Genomic DNA, 20,461 nt, shown 5'->3' with positions numbered 1-20,461 from the left:
GACCTCATCAGCACGTGCCGGAGTGCAATGCAAGTGGCTGCACTGCATGCAGCCCCAATGGCAACAGCACATGGTCTATAATAGCTAGCACTGTAACACATGTCTCTCTCGCATTCACGTCCCTGACAACGGGGCATGCAGGAGCAGAGACGAGCTAGAAAGAGGCAAGAACACGTGCCACTGCGTGCGACCGGTCGATCACTGACATTATATTGATCGAGCAGCTTGGTCAGGCAAGTGTTGCATTGCATTTGCACCCTTGGGGCTGCATGCCGGCCGGCCATGCATGTGGCTGCAAATTCAGAGTGCTCTCCCAACTGCAGGCAGAAAGGAGGCCCCGGCCTTGTCCCTTCCGGTTTGCAGGTTGCACTTGCTTCCTGTCCTACCCTATCCAGACGACGTGCACTGTGCAGCTTGTGCTTTTCGTCACATGATGGCATGCAGGTGTCCAAACCGTTGCCTGCTTGTTGCTTGCTTGAAAACGACGATGACATGTGGTCACGCAACTGCCCCCCGATCGATGGATAAACATTCAGAGCTCAGAGCCTCAGGCTCAGAGGGTCAAAGGATATCCATCTTGGAGAAGAAACCATATAAGAGATATTAACAGGTTTATTTCACTCGATTTAACGACGACACTACTACTTGCAGACAGGCTACATGATCACAACAACCACCTGAATCTTCTGCATCAACATTGTATCCTGCATACCTGCAAGTCTGCAAACTACCTGATCTATCACTGCACTGCATGCATGCATGCATGCACGCGCCAGCGGTGTGGCGTCGCTGTAGAGCATGCATGCACGCTCGTCTTCTACCTCTCCTCAGCTCCTTCCTCCATCCTCTCGCGTCGCCGTCCAGGCCGGGAGCGATCGATCAAGCGTCGTCGTCAGTCGTAGGCGGCGCTGAAGAAGACCTTGACGACGTTGGCGGAGAGGATCTGGAGGACGCCGGAGTTGTTCGACCGTCCGACGCACCGCGGCGACTTGAACTGACTCACCGGGGCGCCGAGGGAGAGGTAGTGGCGGAGCACCTTCTGGAACGTCCCGCGCTGCAGCACCCTGAGCTCCAGGGGCCCGATGCCGCTGGCCTTCCGTGACCCGACGTACCCGGGGTCCGTGAAGGCGCGGTCCAGCTCGTCGCAGCAGCTCTGCAGCACGTCGTCGTTGCCGTCGGCGTTGAGCTCCCAGAACACGACGTAGTGGCCCGGGTCGCGCGACACCTCCGCGTGGCTGCTGTAGTCCACCACCTCCAGCTTCTCCGCCGCCAGGATCTTGGCCGCGCTGTCCACGGCCAGCTGCAGGTCCTGCTCGCTGTTCTTGTCGATGTTGATGCTCAGCATCAGGTTCCGCCGGCACACGAACTTGAGCTTCGGCGTCGAGTTGTAGAACCCGGCTACCTTCACCACGTCCCCTAGACGGTACCGGTACAGCCCTGCCCAAAAAAATAGATTTAGTTGAAATGGTTTGAGTCCTTAGAATTTGAGATTTTTCTGATAGAAACTAATATTTTGCACTGTAGGGGTGTAAACACCTCCAGTTTCTCTCAAAAAAACAAAAATGTCGAAAGAGCAACAAGGATGCACAACGCGAGTGTTTCACTTGCAAGCAAATCTTATCCGTTCGTCAGACAGGGTCACAGGACAAATCATGTAGTGTTTGTGTAGGCCCTTTCCCATGACGTGCGTGCCCTGTGTCCATACTCCAAACCCATCTCCATGGAGTCAGAGTTCACGCAGTGAAATAAAGGAAAAGTCTCCAGGCTGCTGCAAGTGCATGCAGCAAAGTCCGCAAACTGTGGCCATGGAAAAACATACAAAATCCTCACAGCCCAAGCCCACAAAGGTGATAGGTGAGGAAGAAAGCGATAGGTTCTTGTCTAGTAGCTGCTTGGACGACTAGTAAAGACACAGACAGACAGACAGCCTGAAAATTCAGCTGCTTCGTTCTGAATAAGATTCATTCAACGAAGAAGCCAGTGTTTGACGGCAGCCGTTGCACTCAGTTGTGAATGCACGCGACCCCTGCGTGCTGGTCAGATTCAGTTAGACTGTGGCTCACTAGGTTCCCAGGCTGCATGCAGAACGGCCAAGAACAATGAACGGCCGGCAAACTGACAAACCACCATGGAAGCAGCTCTTTTGTCTTAACATATTATTCATGGCCGATCCACCAGTTCCACACCTAATCTATATTTTACAGTACATGCCGATATATATAAGTATATTTACTAGGGGTAGATGCTATTACCACTCTACCTCTACATCTACTAGTCTTTGGTCCAATCATGCAGTGCCTTTTTTTCTCTTTTGGAATACAAAACAAAACACACAAAACAATACGGCATCTCACATCAAATGATTAATTTCCATTCAGACTAAAATTGCTGAATATAAGTCGTCTTTGCAGTTGCATCACCCGTGTCACTTGTCATTCAGTCAAGTTTAAATATTCAGGCAGTAGGCAGTAGTGTAGCAGTAGGTTCCAAGAAGAAGAGTACAACTAGCTACTAGCCGCGTATCTTGAGGCGTAAGAAGTTATCTATCTTGTGAGTTTGTGACACTGTGACAGTAACACTGCAACTGACGATGGATGGATGGATGTGCATGGGGAAAAAAATTTCTATTCATTTCTAAACTGCGTTATATATGTGCTCGTAGAAGATTTGCAAACACACGTTTGCGCACCTCTCATATGCGTAGAAAATGGATAGACACATTTGGACTAGAATCTTTTTAAAAAAAACCATTTTTGGATTAGTTTGTGCACTCCTGTTTCTTGCTGATTGTTTTGTTCATGACTACCTACCGACTCCGACACACACTGTTACCGAATCCAGATCTCCAAGATCGTCCATGCATGCATTTCCTGTCCTTTGATGACCTACCAGAGTCCAGATATATACAAATGGACGCACACAAAAGTGCAGATCGGTTGCCAAACGAACAACAATTAACGTCGGTTTCAGACCTCCCTGACGGTTTTTTTCAACTGGGAATAAAATCCATGCTGCGAGTACGACGGTCGTAGCTCACCAAAGAGCCATCTGCTTTCCATGAAAGTGAGATCTCCCTTCTGCCGTGCCTTGTTCAGTTGTTCGAGACCGGCCGGGAGGACGTACTTGATCGATCGCAAAAGCCCAAGGTTCCGACAGCTGCTGAACGGCGACCGCCGGCCGGCCGGATCGACCGCCGGAGTCAATCCCAGCCGGCCCTCTCCTTCGGCGGTCGTCGTCAGACTCAGGTGATCCAAGTCAACAAAGAGGAAAGCGTGAGACGAAGAAACTGATCGAAGCTGTGTGTGTCTAGCTCACAGTGCCCACAGGTTAAGATTAGTACGTCCACTATTGTCCACAGCAGCACAAATTAAAGCAAAGTTTGGTCTCAATCTGGAGTAATTAGGTAGCTGCTGGCATGAAAGTAACAGGCTTCTAGGGCTCTGTACGTTTTTCGTTTTCCCCGCTGTACAAGCAACAACAGCTCGTACCATATATCCAAACCTAAATCTGACGAACATCTAGGCCGGCCCAACCACAGTACTTTTCGTTTCTACAGTGTACAGTTTCTTGAAACTGGCCGGGATTATATTGTTCAATGCAAGCACAGCTGGAACGGTTAAGAGGTGAGTCTAGTGACGATATACGGTAGGTCAGAATTTGGAAGTCTGGTGATGAACAAGCATACAAAACAGTGGTAATTAAGGACCATGCGTCATCGTCGTCGTACGTCGTGTATGAGCGAGAGCAAGGACCAAGCCCCAAGGAGGATGTGTGTAATGTAGTGTTACCTGCGAAGGTGGTGACGACAACCTCGTAGTGCTCGCCGACGGCGACCTCGGTGAGCCCGACGGGCTCGGCCTCGGCGTAGGACGTGTCGTCGTCATCGGCGCCGCCGTGGCAGCAGCTGGTGGCCTTGAGCGGGATGAACTCGAAGTAGGCGATGTTGGGGAGGACGGTGAACGTGACGGACTCCGGCGGCGTCTCGGGCTCGACGTTAGCGCCGACCCATCCCTCGGACGCGCCGTACTCGGCGGCGACGAGTGGCAGCCCGCCCGCGTAGTGGCGGAGCTTCTTGACGTAGTGCTCCATGGATCCCGTCATGATGCCGTGCACGTACCTGGCGTTGGGGAACAGCGCCGGGATGACGCCGTACCAGTTGCTGAGCCCGGCGCACCTGCGCACCACCTCGTCGGCGAGCGCCGGGTTGGGGCCCGTGAGCAACGCCTCGACGGCCCTGCGGACGGCGGGGGCGGTGACGCGCGTCTGGGAGAGGGAGCCTGCGCGGATGTCGGCGCACAGGTCCTCCCAGACGCGCTCGAAGGTCTGGAAGGCGAGGACGAGGCTGTGCGCGAAGGTGGCGGACACGATGCGGACCTCGTCGGCGTACAGCAGGCCGCACAGGAGGTGGCAGTAGAGCGACTGCGCGAAGTCGGCGCCGAAGATGACGGCCTCCGGGCTGCACACCTGCGACTGGATGGCGCGCATCGTGGGCATGAACTCCTCGCTCCGGTACACGTTGGTGGTGGCCGTCGTCGCTGTCAGCCCGCCCGTGGTGGTGAACTGGCGGCTGCCGTAGATGAACTGCAGCGCCTTGCCGTCCTCCACGGGGAACGCCCTGCGTTCATGGTGCTGGTCGTTGGAGCGTCGTCGATCGGTGACGAGGTGGGGTGACTTGACATGCATGTGTGAACGTGTGCGTACCTGTTCCTGAAGGCGTAGGAAGTCCGGTATATCTGCATCGTGGACTTGACGAGCTCCTGGTTGAAGGGCAGGTACTTGCGCTTGCCCTGCGTCGTGCCGGAGCTGAGGGAGATGGAGGTGATGGGGTTGGCGGTGAGCAAGGCGGAGGTGTCGCCGTCGGCGATGCGCGTAATGTAGGGCTCGATGTCGGCGTGCGTAGCGAGCGGCACGCACGCCCGGAAGCTGGCGGCGTCGGTGCGTCCCGCGAGGCCCCGGCACCGGAGGTACTCGGCGGTGGCGTTGTCGCCGAGGATCCGGCGCAGCGTGTCCCGCTGCACGGCGGCGGCGTCCCGCGTCAGGGACTCGAACTCGGCGATCACCGCCTCGCCGCAGAACGCGGCCTGCTGCTGCTGCTGCTGCTGCTGCAGCAGCGTCGTCGTCGTCGTCTTCTTCTCCGGCATGGCGTCGTCGTCCCCCGGGACCGGCCGCGTCCTGCTGCTCCTGTGTCGTCGTCTACCTGCGAGGCGAGACAAAAGGACCGGCACCCGGACAAGGAGTGAGGACGTCACGCCCAGGGACTCGCGCCTCATCGCATCGGTGGCTTGTTGTTGCGTTGTTGTGCGCGGCACGGGCACGCACTGAGCTGTGCTCCACGACGGCCGCCGCGCCCGTCCGTTCGTGCAGCGTTGGCCGGGGAAAAGGAAAATGACGGCAGCAATCTCATGGGGGAGTGCACGCCCCACTTGGCTCGCAACCAATTTGCAGCGAGCGAGAGAGCGAGCGAATGGGATAAAAAAAAAAGTGGAGAAAGAGGAGGCCAGGCCAGGCCACGCGAGACAGCCGGAGCCGGAGAGGACAAACACACGACGAAACGAGAGACACGGCGGCGCGCGCGGCGGCGAAAACGGATCGGAGGCGTACCCTTGGGCTTGGGCTTGGCATGGCATGCATGTCCCCGGCCGTGCCGTGTCCCGTCAGGATCGGAGGCCAATGGCAACTAGGAACCGCGCGCGTACGTGGACGCTCCTCCTCCCTCCCTCCCTCCCTCCCTTCCCCGTGACAAGACGAGTACTCCACACCAGCACTTACACGGCTGCACGTACGGCAGGTCGGCAGCAGAGCACACCTGCGGCGGCAGCCGGTGATCTCGAGAGAAAGCGCCGCCGCCGCCCAGCCGCAAGGGACAAGACCAGCGATAGCGAGGAGGAGGAGGAGGAGGAGGAGAAGACAGAGGCATAGCGCACCTGCGGAACGACGCCGCCGGCCCGGACAACGGCGGCCGCTCCCCTCGCCCTGGCTGCTCTGCTCCGGCGACGAGCGAGCTCGAACTCGAAACGACTGGAGTGGACTGGAGTGCCTGCGCCGCACGAGGCCAGGCCACGCCACGCCACTGCCTGCATATATACACGCGGCCGGGCACCACGCCGTCCGTGCGGCGCGCGCCTGCGACTGCGAGCGTGTCCGTGGAGGCAGTTGGCAGCGGCGCGCGCGCGCTCCGAGCGGAGCCCAGCTGTCAGACAACTAACTGCGTGCTTGGCGCGGTAAATACTAAGTCCACCCTGGGCGTGAACAGCTGCTGATTTCCTGGCAAATTCACTCTAGTCTACTATGGAGGAAAATTAATTAAAAAGGCAAATGGGGGAAAAAAAAAGGTAACTAATCACTCCTGCCTTGATGGGTGGAGATCTGCAAGTGATGACGCATTGGTTAAGTAGGGAAGGAGGAAGACTAGTCACCAGCAACTAGTGGTGACAGCAACGCGCCCAGCTGACAGCGACGCCATCAATATTTGTGCTGATCGAGTGAGTGAGGATAAGGCCAGCAGAACGTTACCCCGATGACAACTACGTCGCCATTTGCTAATCTTGATGTGTACATCTGCTGTATCCACTATCTTTACATTGCGGCTCGGTGGTTTTAATTTCTTTGTTAGACAGTTAGAAGGACGAGAGGGCTGCGATACTACACTTTTTTCCTAAAAAAAAGTTGAATGTTAAATTTATGTAGTGCAAAATCTAGGGAAATAGAGGGGGGGCTCCCCTCTTTTCTAAGCCCATGCTCTTTGTGTATTGCATTCAAGCTATCAATCTTATATACTCCGCTCTAGCAGGGATTTGGTGATTTGAGGAAGCTTGGAGTTTCGTGTATGACGAGACAAGGAAGATGGTTAGACAATGTTGGTTGGACTCATACACCCTTAGCTCAGGCAACACTACATGGCCATCTTTCTCGTGTCCTCACCATGCCGCAATACGGATCATATAGGGCATGTTCGAGATCTCATCCGACCGTCTATTTATCACTATTTGGGAGATTGGATTGGAACGAATCAACCTATTGTCCTTTCATCGGGCATCGCTCGACTTTAGTCCCCTGCATGTGGCTCAACCAGGCTCGTGGGATGCTACAACTGTATGTTTGGTAACATGTGCTCACGTTTGGGCCTAGCTCACGTGGTGCAAAAAGCGACCTTTATCAAGGCTCCGCAGATTCGGGGAAATCAAGCGTTTCTCGGTGGCTAGGCTTGCTTGATTCACGAGGTGCATGCGCATAGGTTGTGTGGGAGCAAAAAAGTGATTGGCTTAGCGAACCAGGCAACCAAACAACGTTGGTCTCCAACCTATTTGGATTGACGAAAGGAACCAAACATTGGGACCTTGCATGCGTTTGGCCTAGCCCTAGAGAGTCTTCTTCCCTACGACGAGCCTGGCTTCAGTGGGCAGTGAACCAAACACGCCCATAGCCATGGTTTGAACTGAACATGACTCAGGACTCACAAAAATCACTCCCAAAAATTTGGCAGTTGAAGAGCCTGAAAACACTCGGTTGTTGTTACTTTTTTTTTCTACGGAATTGATAGCCTCAAAAGGTGAATATGTGAAACAACATGTGTAATGGTCACACGTCCCTCTATTTTTTTTTCCAACTCTTGTGATGTCACCAACCATTCTTCCCCTCCCGGCTTTTCTGAATCCACTAATCGCTTGCCAAAAAGCTTAGTGGAGATGACCAAGCTTGATAGTATATATCTACGCACGCGTTTGCCCATTTGGCATACCAATGCGACCTTATGTACTCGCCCGCTCTTCACGCATGACAATACTGTTGTTAAAAAAACAAAATAAAAACTCTAGTTCTCGATATTTTCAGCTTATTTTCTTACATGCCCTGTTTTCAAGAGAGAGAGAAAAACACCTCGTTTTCTTTTGGTGGATGAAATTAATTGGTTGGAGCAAGTGTTTCAAAGCCTTATTAGATATTTCAAGCATCATATGCTCAATCCCATGCCACCGTTCTCGATCCATCTTCTTAGAGTTTGCTTGATTGGCTGCCACCGTTTTGCCACATCATGGCTTCGACAGCCATATACAAAAAGGAATCGATGTTTTGGTTGTTACCTTAGTTTGGCGAGCCATGCAAAAGAATCTATTGACATCCGTCTGTTTTCTCACTACACCGGTGGAACCGATTTTTGTCATCTCAACTATGGCGCCGCTGCCCTATGGCTTGGCAAGATGTGACTAGCAACCAAGCAGATTCTTAGTTGTAATCCATAGTAGTCAAAACAAAGTTCTTGGTACCAATCACCCAGCGCTGTCTTGCATTGATAGTTCACTCATATGATGATTGGGGTTGCATTTCCCCTCTCCCGTAGACTTTTATATCTCATATAGAATTCTTATTCTTATATTAATAAAAAAAGAAAATATATTCGGACGTCGACGTATTTCCAAAATTAGCGAGAACCATGGTCGGTCTAGCTGTAGCCCCCAATGGAGACAAATCCGTGCGTATCTTACGCTGGACCAGGTCATATTTAAACCCTCTTGTTCCAGGCAGCATCAGCATGGCATGGCATGCAAGGCGAAGCAGAGGGCAGGGGAACCGGGGAGATCTGCCGGCCCTTATTTCGCGCGATCCCGGAACAGGGACAAGCAGCAAGCAGCCCCTGCTCTCGACGTCTAACCAACCAACGCCAACCCGTTGCCTTGCCGCTTTCCAACACAGTTGAAGCCGTGCAAGAGAGACCTGAAAAAGGAATCCGGCCTGCAGCAGGATGGGCTCGTCGCCAGCAACAGCGACGTCGTCCATGTCCCAACCAGGAAAGCACTGGCTGAGGTCCGGCCGCCCGCGCTCCGGTGGGCGGTGACTGCCTGCCTGGCCGGCATGGCATCGTTGCCCGTTAAGGGATGCACGGGAACGGACGGTGATGCGGCCCAGCCACCAGCACCCAGCAGGAGCAAGAGCAACAGCATTACAGCAATGTCCTGCTGTTGCCTGCCAAAACATGGCACTTAGCTAGGCCGGATATGCTATGAGATATTGCTACTTGTTGACGGTGAGAAGGAGTGTGGGTTTTCTGGGCATGCATGGAAAAGGAAGTGCCGGCCGGCCGTGGTCTTGGAAGACGCAGTCGGATGCATGCCGCCGGTTGGGATAGACATGCTGCACATGCCATCAGAGCAGATCAGCAGAGGGCCAACGACAGTGGTGTGAGTACGTGCTTGGGAGCTGGGACTTTGGCATTTCTCTTGGCGCCGTGCTCCGTCCAAGTCCAGAGCACTATCTCATTCTCATCTCATCTCAATCTGATAAGGAGTTGTGTTTGCGTAACAGGCTGTCTTCACGTTCACGGTTCACGGGGCTGGCTGCTGGCTGCTGGCTGCTGGCATGATCTGATGGTCATCAGGTCATGGCCCGGACTCTGGACTCTGAACGTGTGGACAAGGAGAGAAACAAACACGGACACGGACACAGCATGGCCTAGCCAGGAATCTGATGGGGACGAGTAGTGCGGTGCCGGAGTCGGACTGTGCAGTGGTCTACGGAGGAGGACCATCCTAGGGTGGCCGCCGCCGGCTGAGCCGTGGGGATCTCGGAACCGCCAACGGGATAATGGCGGCACGAGCAAGTACAGCGGCAGCGGCTGGACTGGACCGCACGAGAGCCGGCCGGGGGGCGGGGGGTGGAGCCCGAGCCGTGCCGGCCTCGGGGGCCGCCGGTGGACGTGCCGTTTCCAAGGACACGCCCTCGCGGCGCACGACCAGCGCCGGGGATTGGCCAGGCCACCGTCCACCGGTTGGTTGCCCATTGGCGAAGCCGAGGCGTGCGTGTCAGGAGCGTACGGCGCGATGCCCTCTGCTGGGGTGTTGGTGTGTGTGACGCAAGGAGTGGTTACACACCGGTTAGAGCAACTATTATAGCAGGCTGTAAGGGCACTCACAATGCAGACTCTATCATAGAGTCTAAAGTTATTTATTACCTCGAACAATGTGGACTTGGAGTCTAAATAAGACTTGGAGTCTTATTTTTTCTACCTCTTTCTTCAATAAATAAGCTGCCACATCAGCAAAATACCATAAATAATATGTAATTAAGTGTCTTGGACTCTATGATAGAGTCTTGCATTGTGAGTGTCCTAAGCCAGCTAAATGCTGAGGTGGAGGAGAGAGTAAAAGCGGGCTGTAAGCAGCCGACTCAGACACAAAAACCAAAAAATATATGAGACAGACAAGTGGGCCATGTATTAATGGTGATGAGCTAACCATTATATGAGTGGGCTGCAAGAAGACTGTAAAGAAATCTTACAGCCAGCAGCTGGCTGTATTATAATACTTGCTCTTAGGAGTAGATCGCCCAAAGTCGCTACGGACCCAAGAACATAAAGATCAATACTTAAGTGGTGAAGAACAGAGAGATTTACGAACAAACCATTAAAGGATAGGTAGTGGACATTGCTAGGTTGCTCTAGGTCGACCGGTAAGCCTAGGGATCATCTTTGGTTGCCCATTGGAGAGGCCGAGGCGTGGGTGTCAGGGGCGTATGACACGGTGCCCCTACTAGGATGTTGAGTGTGTGTTGACGTAAAGATTGGTCACACACCAGCTACGGCTAGATTGTCTGGGTCGTCATGAGTCAAAAAACACAACAAAGATCACACTTATGTGGTGAAGAACGAAGCAAACCACTAAAGAAAAAGTATCGCACTTACGTTGTGAAAAACGGCTAGTTTATAGGCAAACTAGTAAAGGATAACCAATCGTGCTTGCGTAACGAAGAACGACTAGTTTTCGAGCAAACTAGCAATAGATGGAACCGTCAAAGTTCTAACCGAGGAAGGATCCATAACCGAGGAAGGATCCATAGGGGTAGCCGTATTGCCCTAGGTTGGCCGACAAGCCTAGGATAACATCTTTGGTCGTCTGATCAAAGTGATGAACAATAACATTTGGTTGGAAGAGGACATAAAATAGGTCGTATTTTAATTTTAATTTAATTAATGTAAAACGGCGATTGAATTGTTGGATGTCTTGATCGGCTATATACCCTCTATTTTATAAAGAGTAGAGATAGTCTAATCTCGTTAGAAAATCAAATCTGGTATTATTATTGCGTTGCTTCATAGAGTTTTTTTGTTTAGATTGGACTAAAGCTAATCATGGCCTCCTAAAATTGGTCAGGGCCCAAGTTGAGTGCCGTACGGTCCCCTCGAGCCTCCTTTGGGATTGGGGTTGGGGCATCGCCTGGCTGCTGCCATGTGAGCTACCGCCTACCGAGCTTGGTCCCTGGACACCAGAGTGAAGAGCTATGCCTCTTTCTGTTTGGATTGGATCAGTCATCAGTGCCTACTGCCTAAACATCTGGGGACTGCCCGGCCCATGTCCTTCCTGGCCACCTGGGTGCTCACTCATCGGCACCTAGAGCTGCGTCCTGTACTGTACAATGGTCCTGGTGCAGGTGGGGTAACTGACCTGAGTGCCTGCTCCATGACTTGGTATTATTTACTCCTCCATTCGCATAAATAAAACAAAATAAAAAAAAGGATAATGAAACGCGGCATTTTCCCTTCCTAGCTCTGATCTGAAGCACGACAGTATTGTTGTCATGTGTCCCTCTGACTGACGATGCAGAGCAGATTCATGGCCAACCGGTGGGGTTTCTGGGAGTGATATATAGGTCAACGACGCCATGAATGCTCCCTTGACACATTCTATTCAGCTACAGGTTCTCTCACAGTGTGTGGTGTCCGCAGCGGACAGGGGGCACGAGAGTGACAGCCGGGCTAAGATCTGCCTGTCTTCGCCCCTGCCTGGCCCCATTTGGTGATCTGTTCTGTCCATTGCCTCGTATTCGCGGCAGTTACCTGTCCACAACCCTCCTATTCGCATCAACCAACATTGCACAAACATGTGTTCTGCTTAAAAGATTAAAGTACAAACGCGGAGAGCAACTTGTAACAAACTCAATGTCGGGCACATTAACTGAAAGTCAGTCAGACTTGCCAGATTGGTCCATAATTGCAAATAATCCAACCAATAGTTTCAGTCATACATGTGCAGGAACAAAGTTTCTGCTACGGGTGATGGATCACAGTTCAAAAGTGCAGTACAAGGGAGGAAGAACAACAGTACATTTATACTGTGACTCGTGGATACTCAAAATGGAGTATACGGTGCTCCGGTCTGCTTTTACAGACGTGTAGTGTCCGTCCCAACAAGTCTCAGCTCACCCTGGATACATGAGGCGGAGTGCAGACAGAATGCTGAATAATGGTTTATATTAGGTAAATGTCTAGCTAGTCAGGAAACGAGGGGTGCAGATTAGGCTGGGTCCCTGTGTTTAATACAGATTGCTTTGAAAGGAAACAAACAAGCTGTTCTTGCCAGAATGGTGCCTTTCCCCAACTTCAATATGAAAACGAAACCTACGTTAACAGGCATTGCCATGATAAAACCATAATTGCAGGCCCATACCATCTGAAAAGAATGCATCAGACTCATCGTATTAGCTCTTGGCACAATGGTGCCTTCCCCCCGACATCAATACGAAAAGGAAATCTACATAACAGGCATTAACATGATAAAACATACTTGCAGGCTGCCCATAACTTCTGAAAAGAATGCGCGGACTCCTCGTCATATTCAATATTCAATTGCTGACAAGAGCTCCTCAGTGTTACATATATGTAGCACTAGCACGTGCCCATTTGTTAGTTGTAGTGAATGAGAGAAACAGAATCTACTCTTGTAATTGCTACTGCAGGCACACGGTTACACTGAAAATGGCTACGTACATGCATGTCTTTATCATGGTTTGCACGGAAGGGATTTTGCCACCTGGTTGTGGAGGCATGCGCTAACAACTCCATGTCCTATGTATCTAAATGGGGGATTATGCCTCATATCTGCCAACTTAAATGCTGGCCCCAAGATGCAGGGCCCAATGCCAAAAATATGTGGCCAGGACACAGAGCCTAAGATATGTGGCCAGTTTGCAGGTTCAGTAAATTTCTTGATGTTGCGTGCCTGCTAGAATGCAACAAAAATAACTTCTATAGATTATAAGGGAACATCATGGTGACTTGCTGGCTGGCCAAGATCCCTACACCAGTTATTGCCTAAAGCTACATTTTGGCTACTCTAGCAGAAAATTGTCATGTTATCCATGAGTGAAATCAGTATCAATATGGCCGGTTTCTAGTGAGGTAAATTATGCCCCTTCCATTTACTAACACTGATTTGCATCGAAAGAAACTGCAGAACTCATGAAATTCTACACCTATTAATATCAATATCCTACGCTAAATTTTATCTCTTGTATAAAATGTTGTGATATAAGACCAAAAGCACTTAGGCCTGCTAACATGGCGGGGGGAAATGGGTTCGATGGGTCGTTGCTGACAGGATTCATTTGGCTGGGTGGAAATGGGTTTTAGCAGCTAGTGGTTTGGGGTGGGTTGGGGCGATGAGAAAAGCGGGTTAGGGTGGGTTGGAAGGGGTTGTACGCATCTCAGAAATCATCGCCGATGCTCCAGTCTCATCCCAATTGCCGGATCATGAAGCCGGTCTCATGAGATCCTGCACCGTGGGCGCAAGATTCAGTGGCGGCAGCGGCACCAGTGGGAGATTCAACGGTGGGGGCAAGCGCGAGATTCGGCGTTGACGGCGATAGCGGCTGGGGTGGTGGCTGCACCATGAAATGCGGCGCCACTCCAGGCCAGCGCCCACAGCTGCTACAAGACCGGCTCCGGCACGGCAAGTGGGGCATGGGCAGAGGCAGCACTTGCCAAGGATTGCAGCGTAAGTCCCGAGTATTTGCTTGAGTTTATTTGGTCTCCAGCTTACTCCAGCAACTTGTTAAATTATTCAAGAAAATATTTGCTTGTGGATCAAAGGTGTTGATATGTGGAAAGTATACTTGGAATAATTGGAGTGCCAGGATGTTGGTCGCTGGTTTTCTTAAGTTCAAACTTGACTACTCAGAGAAGAACCTCCCCATATGGGGGCTGTAATCAGCAGCAGCGGGCCTTCCACGGCGCAGCAAGCCAGCACAAGCAGTGGCCAGCAGCAGTGGGTGCAAGTAGCAGCCAGCACAGCAAACGGCGCAAGCAACCTGGGTGCATGGCGACGCAAGCAGTGGCGCTTTGGCCATTTCTGGAGGATGCCTTTTGCTCCTGGAAGGCACATTGAGGTCAGCAGCTGGTCAAGGAGACAGTGGTGCTGCGTGAGGTTCACATCTGGTTTGGGAATGCACCGGCGATTTGCGAGCGCGGGCAGCGGAGCTGGGAGGGTAGGTGGTGCGCCAGCCAAGCGAGCTCATGATGCGATGTGATATTTGCATGTGCTAGGCGCTCAGGTGAGTCAAGAGGCTAAGACAGACAACAAGCTCGCGACTGAGTGGACCCACAAGAGTGGGGCAGGTAGTATTTGATTTTTGGGTGGGGTTGAGTTGGCAGCAGGGCGGATGTGGGGTGGGTCTTACCCCATTTGCAGGCTTAATTGAAGCACTCAGTAAGTGCATGTGTGTCTGGAAGTAACAGTAAATTGGCCACACATCCATTTGCAGAAGAGAAGGATCCATGCCCCAACTCAATAAACAGAGTATCTTAATGATGTATATTAATTATTAAACAGGATTGTAGCACGAGACAAGACCATAACACAAACACCATAAGCACTTGTCTTCCTAAACAACACTCCTATTATACATTATAAGGCCACTACATTCTCCGAAACTACATTTAACAGGTCCTAACTTCTCCAGGAGACCCGACCATTAAACATGTATGTACAAAAGAGTGTAGCAGGCAGTTGGCGAAATACTAAAGGGGACACATACAAGGTCAATGTAAGGTGAGACATTACCAGAGCTATGGATGAAAGTAAGGGTCCTCCTTGTTCTGGTAAATTGCAAAAAGTTGTTTTGAGTAGTGTGAAGCCACCTTGCGACAGAACTCAAAAGCATAATGATCATAATCATCCAAATCTGAGACGGTCTTCTTCACTGGACCAACCCGATCACCATCCAGAAGAAATTCTGCTATGCGAGATCCCCTATATGAACAGTTGAGTACAATCAACTATCAGCAGACTGAGAACACTAAAACTTGCCTTAGTGCTCATCTTTTCATTATACTTTACTCTATAAAATGAGGTACTACAGAGGAGCTAAATATAATACAAGCATATCGTGCAAGTTACTTAGCACTGAAATTTCCTCTCAACCTAAACTGTTTAGCTGAACAAAAATCTTAGCTGTTTTTTTGAGCATTGCGTTCAAGAAACTTAACAAAAAAAACACCTTTTTTGTTAATTAACACTGTCTACAAAATGTTTGTTGATAATCAAGTGCAGAGCTAGTAAACTAATTCAATATTGATTCCTAACAAGAAATGTTGACACATTTAGAAACGAAGAACCTACGGTAACAAATACATGTATACAGGAAAGTTCCTACTATGCTGAAATTCAAGCTGCTTCAAACAGCACTGCCTCACTTTGTATTTGCGAGCAATGAATCTGCTATTAACTCAGCTATACCTTAGTGCAAAAAACCAATGAGATGCATATAAACTTACCTTGGGGCATCTTTGTGGCTAAATCCCTGCTTATTATGAACTAGAGAGGCCTTTTCCACCTGTTCATCCTCAGTTTGCTTCCGGTAGATGGCACAAACAGCCTTCAAGCAAAGCTCAGGATGTTCACCAAATGCTGCTAGCATATCTGCCTCATAATCCCACTCTTTAGCTTTCTTTTTACGACCAATGGAAGCCATTACATCTTTATAATCCACCTCACCATCAGACAATTCTAGTCCTTGAGAGGATTTTTCATTCAGAACAGATGGTACATCTGATTCGTCGCAGGATTCCTCAGCAGAACCAGCATTATCAGAAGAATCATCATTTATGAACTCATTCATGTCATCGTCTTCTTCCATATCATCTTCACTTCCTTCAACATCCTTGGGTGGTTCAACAAAGTGGAAACCCGGACATGCAGCTCTTCGCCCTTTTGACTGATTCTTAACCGATCGAGCAGAACGCCTAGATGCATGAGCGGAATGCCCTTTGGCCACATCAGATTCATTGCTATCCTCACTCACCCTCTCTTTTGGCATCCTCTTAAGTGATTTATAGATAGGAACCATATCCTCCACCTCCTCGTCCCCGCTCTCAGTCTGAGGCGCAGCTATGCCCTCATTGCCATCCTCATCCTCACTGTCACTGACTCCACGAAAGACGTGGTTGGATTTGGACTGATTCTTAGCCAACCGAGCAGAACGCCTCGTTGCGGGAGTGGCATGCCCTTTGGCCTCATCCGATTCATCGTCATCCTCACTCGCCCTCTCTTTTGGCACCCTCTTGAGCAATTCATAGATGGGAACCTCCTTGTGCCCACTCTCAGCCTGAGGCGCAGCTATTCCCTCATTGCCATCCTCATCCTCACTGTCACTGACTCCACGGAACACGTGGTCAGATTTTGACTGATTTTTAACCAACCGAGCAGAACGCCTCGTCGTGGGAGCGGAATGCCCTTTGGCCTCATCCGGCTCATCCTCATCCTCATTAGGAACCCTCTTAACCAACCGAGCAGAACGCCTCGTCGCAGGAGCGGAATGCCCTTTGGCCTCATCTGATTTATCATCATCCTCACTAGGAACCGTCTTAACCAACCGAGCAGAACGCCTCGCCGCAGGAGTGGAATGCCCTTTGTCCTCATCCGATTCATCACCGTCTTCACTAGGCACCCTCTTGAGCAATTCATAGATGGGAACCATATCATGCACATCCTCCTCCCCACTCCCAGCCTGATGCAGAGCTACGCCCCCATCGCCATCCTCATCCTCACTGTCACTGACTCGACGAAAGGCGCGCTTCCTACTGCTCATGAGGCCCTCCTGATCACCGTCGTCATCCTTGCCACTCCCAAGCCCATCCTCATCACCACCATCATCATCATCCTCGCTATCACTGGTGACGACCCGCGTCGCCGCCGCCCCACGGCCACGCTTCTTCCCCCGCGGCGTGACGGAAACATCGTCGTCCTCCAGACCCGCGCTGCTCTCCCCGTTGCTTCCGCCGCCTCCCTCCGCGTCCTCCGCAGCCGGGATGGCACCCACGCCCTCCTCCGGGCTTCCGCTTCCCCCATTGTTGGCACCGACAGCAGCAGCGCCCTCCTCGTCGTCGCTGACCTCAATTGCGTCGCGGGGCATGCCCCCGCCCCCGCCCCGCTTCTCGACCGCCCCGTGCTTGATTCCGCGTAGACCTGCCGCCAATCCACGAGAGATTGGGTCCTCCTCCTCCTCGCCTGTACTGCCCGTTGCTTCTCGCCTCCCCGCCGCCAGGGCCTCCCTCAAGCCCGCGTTCTCGGTTTCGAGGGCCGAGATCCTAGCCTCCAGCTCGGCGACGCGAGAGGACTTGGCGGCGAGCTCGGCGTAGAGGGACGGGAGCTTCGCCGCGGCGTCCATCTCCCGCGGACGCGTCGCCGAAACCCCTTGTTGGGGTTGGGGAGAAGTGGAAGTGGAGGATGTCGGTGGAACGGAACTGGAAGGAAGATGGAGCCGCACTCTGCAGTGCTTCTCGATTGCGACGGGAGGCGACGGGGTTTACATGGGATGGGCCTTGAGCAACAGGCCCACTCTTTGCGCTGACGGGCCATATTTTCCTCAGTTTCTAAAGATTCCAGCAGCCTAGGCCCTCCACGGCCCGAAGAAATCAGTGTACAAGCGAAAAAAGTGCACATTACCTTACTCAACTTTCGCTTCATAAACTACTTTAAAAATGCACCGTTTCAAAAGTTAAGAGAAGTGATTTGCCGGTTTTAGAGTTGATGGAGAAAAACATACTTTCGTGAAAATTGGACTAAGAAAAGTAGATTTTTTTCCTTCTAAAGATTCCGGCAGCGTAGCCTTTGGCCCGAAGAAATCAGTGTAGAAACATGAAAAGTCCACATTATCAGACTCAAGTTTGGCGAAAGTCTATTTTTCTTTTAAGTCTGTTTTTTCCTTTTTAAACTCTAAAACCGATCAAAATACCTCCCTCAACTTTTAAAACTGTTCATCTTACATCCCTAGCTGTTTTGTCTTTTTCTATTTTATTTATTTCAGATAAATCTTTGAAAAATCATGGTAAATCATTAAAAACAACATAAAATAAAATAAAAACCAAATTTGTTGGACTCCACATGAGTAGATCTACACAATAAACATATATGGTATGCTTAGTAAAAAGTTTTTGTTGTGGTTTTAGATCTATGACTTTTTGTAATTAATTGGGATAACTCATAGCCATAGTTTCTATGGTTCAATTGTGATAAAAAATTTTGGTAGGCTAATTATTGTATGATTGAACTATAGTAAAAATTTCATACTCACTATATCATATATACAGCTTAGTTACAGATTTATCTATATTTAACAAGTATAAACCTAAATAAAATATTAGTGATGGAAAACAACATCTCAAATTTGTGTCTGAATGAACATGATGCATATTATATACTAGTGATAGAAAACAAGCATATGTGTCTGAACATTACAAATCATTAGCGACCAGATCGAACGACACTCAATATATAATTAAGCTAAAAGTATATGGAAAATCATGTCGTCCCTCATCTGCATGTTACATATTTCACAAAGGCTTTATTCTCATATTTCATCGATATGCTCATCATCAAGCTCCACCTTCAGGGCGTCCGCAATGACTGACACAGTGCTAGCTAGGAGGGCCAGTGAGCCAATCATACAGAGAGAGAATCAGAGAAATGAACAGTACTAGCGAGATTGGAAGCACTAAAGCTCGCACACCATCCGATGATTTTACTCTCTCTGACTGTTGCTCCCATGCTCTGCAGATTAGAGTATGTTAACTATTTTTTCTTTTTTTCTTTTGTCTGAGCTCCGCGTAGGCTGGCGATTTGGCTTACTTGTTGCGGACGCCCTGAGAGCACGTAGCAAAGTGTGCTCGAACTGTGGCCGTTTATTCGCCTTCTCGTCTTGGGATGGTGGCAACGCGAAGACGAGAGGAGAGAGCAGGCTGGGGCGATAACCTCCGCAGATGCTCCACCGGCTAAACTTCAACCAACAAGAAGACACCGATGGACATGGAGAATCTGGGAGCTCGAGTCGTTGGTCAAACAACAGAGAATCAACGACGTCGTTGGAGGACGGTGAGTGTCCTCCTCTCGTGTTATAACTGTACACAGAGTTTCCAACCCTGTAGCACAAGGTCTGGGTATGGTCAATCCAGACACCCCTCGGCCTGTTGAAGACGAAGGGGCCATCGAGGAAGAAGCTATACCGGAGATCCCAATACAGCTTGTCGTCGTCGTCCTTGCCCTCAATCTCACCAGGCGGCTGCATGACCCAGAACTGGGCCTTAAGGCGAGGCTGGGGATGGAAGCCGACGTTCACGACGAGGCACATCTGCCCGTTCAGATCAAAGCCGTCGGCCACCATCTCCCAACTCTCGTGATAATCACTGTAGTTGTACGGAATACGGTACAATCGGGGCGTCTCCGTGGCCACATCGAGCACAAACATTCGCGCAGCACGAGCGCGTAGATTAGCCGCCGGCACGAATATATTGCCGTCGATGTGTACCGGCGCCGGCGATTTGATTGGGTGAAACCGGGAGCGGTAGGAGCATTGGCGCCAGCCGCCGCCGCCGCCCAGGGTGTACACGGCGATGTAGCTATTTGTCTCATGTCTGGATCCGTGCCATTGTGGGAAGGAGAGCCGGAACATCTTGTATTCCTTGGTCGGTGGGTTGAACCCTAGGACGAAGAGATGCGACAGCTCTTCCCCTGTAGGGAGCGGTGGCGCCTTTGGAAGCTGCAGCGTCTCGCCGGTGGCGGGGTTGCACACGATCGGTGGCGCTTGATCGTGGTTGAGCGCGAAGCACAGGAGGTCGTTGCAGACGCCGGCGAGACGGTATCTGCTTGGGATGGCGACCTGGGACAAAGGCTTTGAACTCGAAAGGTTGAAGACGCTGGCCTCGTCGCTCCTTCCGGGCTCGCGGGTTTCTGTGACAAGAAGGACCTCCGCCGGCTCCGACGACGATGCGGTGGCGGCGGCATGATGGGCCACATGGAGCTTGCGGAAGGAGGGGTCTGCGACGATGCTGCACCACACCTTGCAAACGCAGGATGACCGGACAAAGTCCTTGGTCGGCAGCCTCAGCAAGATGTTCGGTACGATGTCGGTGGGGATTTGCCTGCGGTTTTCAGATTTCTGAGGGTCTTCCATGGCAGCGAGAGATTGTTGGAAACACTAATGTTTTGATGCTGATTGTATATATTGATCCTCGGTAGATACTTATATAGCTAGGGTACGAGCAAGAGGCCAATATTATATATATTTATGTCTAGACTAGAGTCCGTATCTAATATACGGAGTAACAGCTGTGGTCGATGCAAACTCGGATGAGAAGGCTGTTTGAAAATAACGATATAGAAAATGGCAAGGGACTAATTAGCCTAGATACATGTATTACTGT

The 20,461-nt window shown here is 50.9% G+C and overlaps 3 protein-coding genes across 7 annotated transcripts; all 3 read right to left on the bottom strand.

Annotated features, from left to right (window-relative positions):
• Positions 570–6,269, bottom strand: LOC8079493 (jasmonic acid-amido synthetase JAR2). Its single transcript, XM_002454881.2, has 4 exons — positions 5,925–6,269; positions 4,702–5,197; positions 3,789–4,615; positions 570–1,437 (listed from the first exon to the last, which is right to left on the bottom strand). The coding sequence occupies exons 2-4, from the start codon at positions 5,139–5,141 to the stop codon at positions 893–895; spliced, it is 1,812 nt and encodes a 603-aa protein (XP_002454926.1). The 5' UTR covers positions 5,142–5,197; positions 5,925–6,269; the 3' UTR covers positions 570–892.
• LOC8079492 (RNA polymerase-associated protein LEO1) lies at positions 11,933–17,537 on the bottom strand. Of its 5 annotated transcripts, none has more exons than XR_002451499.1 (4): positions 15,539–17,537; positions 14,826–15,014; positions 12,552–12,652; positions 11,933–12,437 (listed from the first exon to the last, which is right to left on the bottom strand). XR_002451499.1 is itself a non-coding variant. In XM_021457653.1 (3 exons), exons 1-2 carry the CDS (start codon positions 17,428–17,430, stop codon positions 14,831–14,833), a joined length of 2,076 nt encoding a protein of 691 aa, XP_021313328.1. In that variant the 5' UTR covers positions 17,431–17,537; the 3' UTR covers positions 11,933–12,437; positions 14,826–14,830. The 5 variants fall into 5 exon arrangements, 3 of the variants coding, with proteins under 3 accessions (XP_021313328.1, XP_021313329.1, XP_002454925.1); XR_002451498.1 differs by having other exon boundaries at positions 12,552–12,616; XM_021457653.1 differs by lacking the exon at positions 12,552–12,652.
• LOC110434160 (F-box protein At5g65850-like) lies at positions 18,574–20,355 on the bottom strand. Its single transcript, XM_021457941.1, has one exon. It carries the CDS (start codon positions 20,209–20,211, stop codon positions 18,820–18,822), a length of 1,392 nt encoding a protein of 463 aa, XP_021313616.1. The 5' UTR covers positions 20,212–20,355; the 3' UTR covers positions 18,574–18,819.

Source organism: Sorghum bicolor, chromosome 3 (assembly GCF_000003195.3).
Source record: "Sorghum bicolor cultivar BTx623 chromosome 3, Sorghum_bicolor_NCBIv3, whole genome shotgun sequence".
Lineage (NCBI taxonomy): Eukaryota > Viridiplantae > Streptophyta > Magnoliopsida > Poales > Poaceae > Sorghum > Sorghum bicolor.
Note: the sequence above shows the minus strand (reverse complement) of the source record. Positions and strands in the feature narration are given on the sequence as shown.

Excerpts from the sequence above, each read along its gene's own strand:
- LOC8079492 (XM_021457653.1), bottom strand. The coding sequence starts at position 17,430 with ATGGACGCCGCGGCGAAGCTCCCGTCCCTCTACGCCGAGCTCGCCGCC. Across the intron at positions 15,015-15,538 it reads AGCCACAAAGATGCCCCAAG|GGGATCTCGCATAGCAGAAT; the intron begins GTAAGTTTATAT and ends CTGTTCATATAG.
- LOC110434160 (XM_021457941.1), bottom strand. The coding sequence starts at position 20,211 with ATGGAAGACCCTCAGAAATCTGAAAACCGCAGGCAAATCCCCACCGAC.
- LOC8079493 (XM_002454881.2), bottom strand. The coding sequence starts at position 5,141 with ATGCCGGAGAAGAAGACGACGACGACGACGCTGCTGCAGCAGCAGCAG. Across the intron at positions 4,616-4,701 it reads TCCTACGCCTTCAGGAACAG|GGCGTTCCCCGTGGAGGACG; the intron begins GTACGCACACGT and ends CCATGAACGCAG. Across the intron at positions 1,438-3,788 it reads TGTCGTCACCACCTTCGCAG|GGCTGTACCGGTACCGTCTA; the intron begins GTAACACTACAT and ends TTTTTTGGGCAG.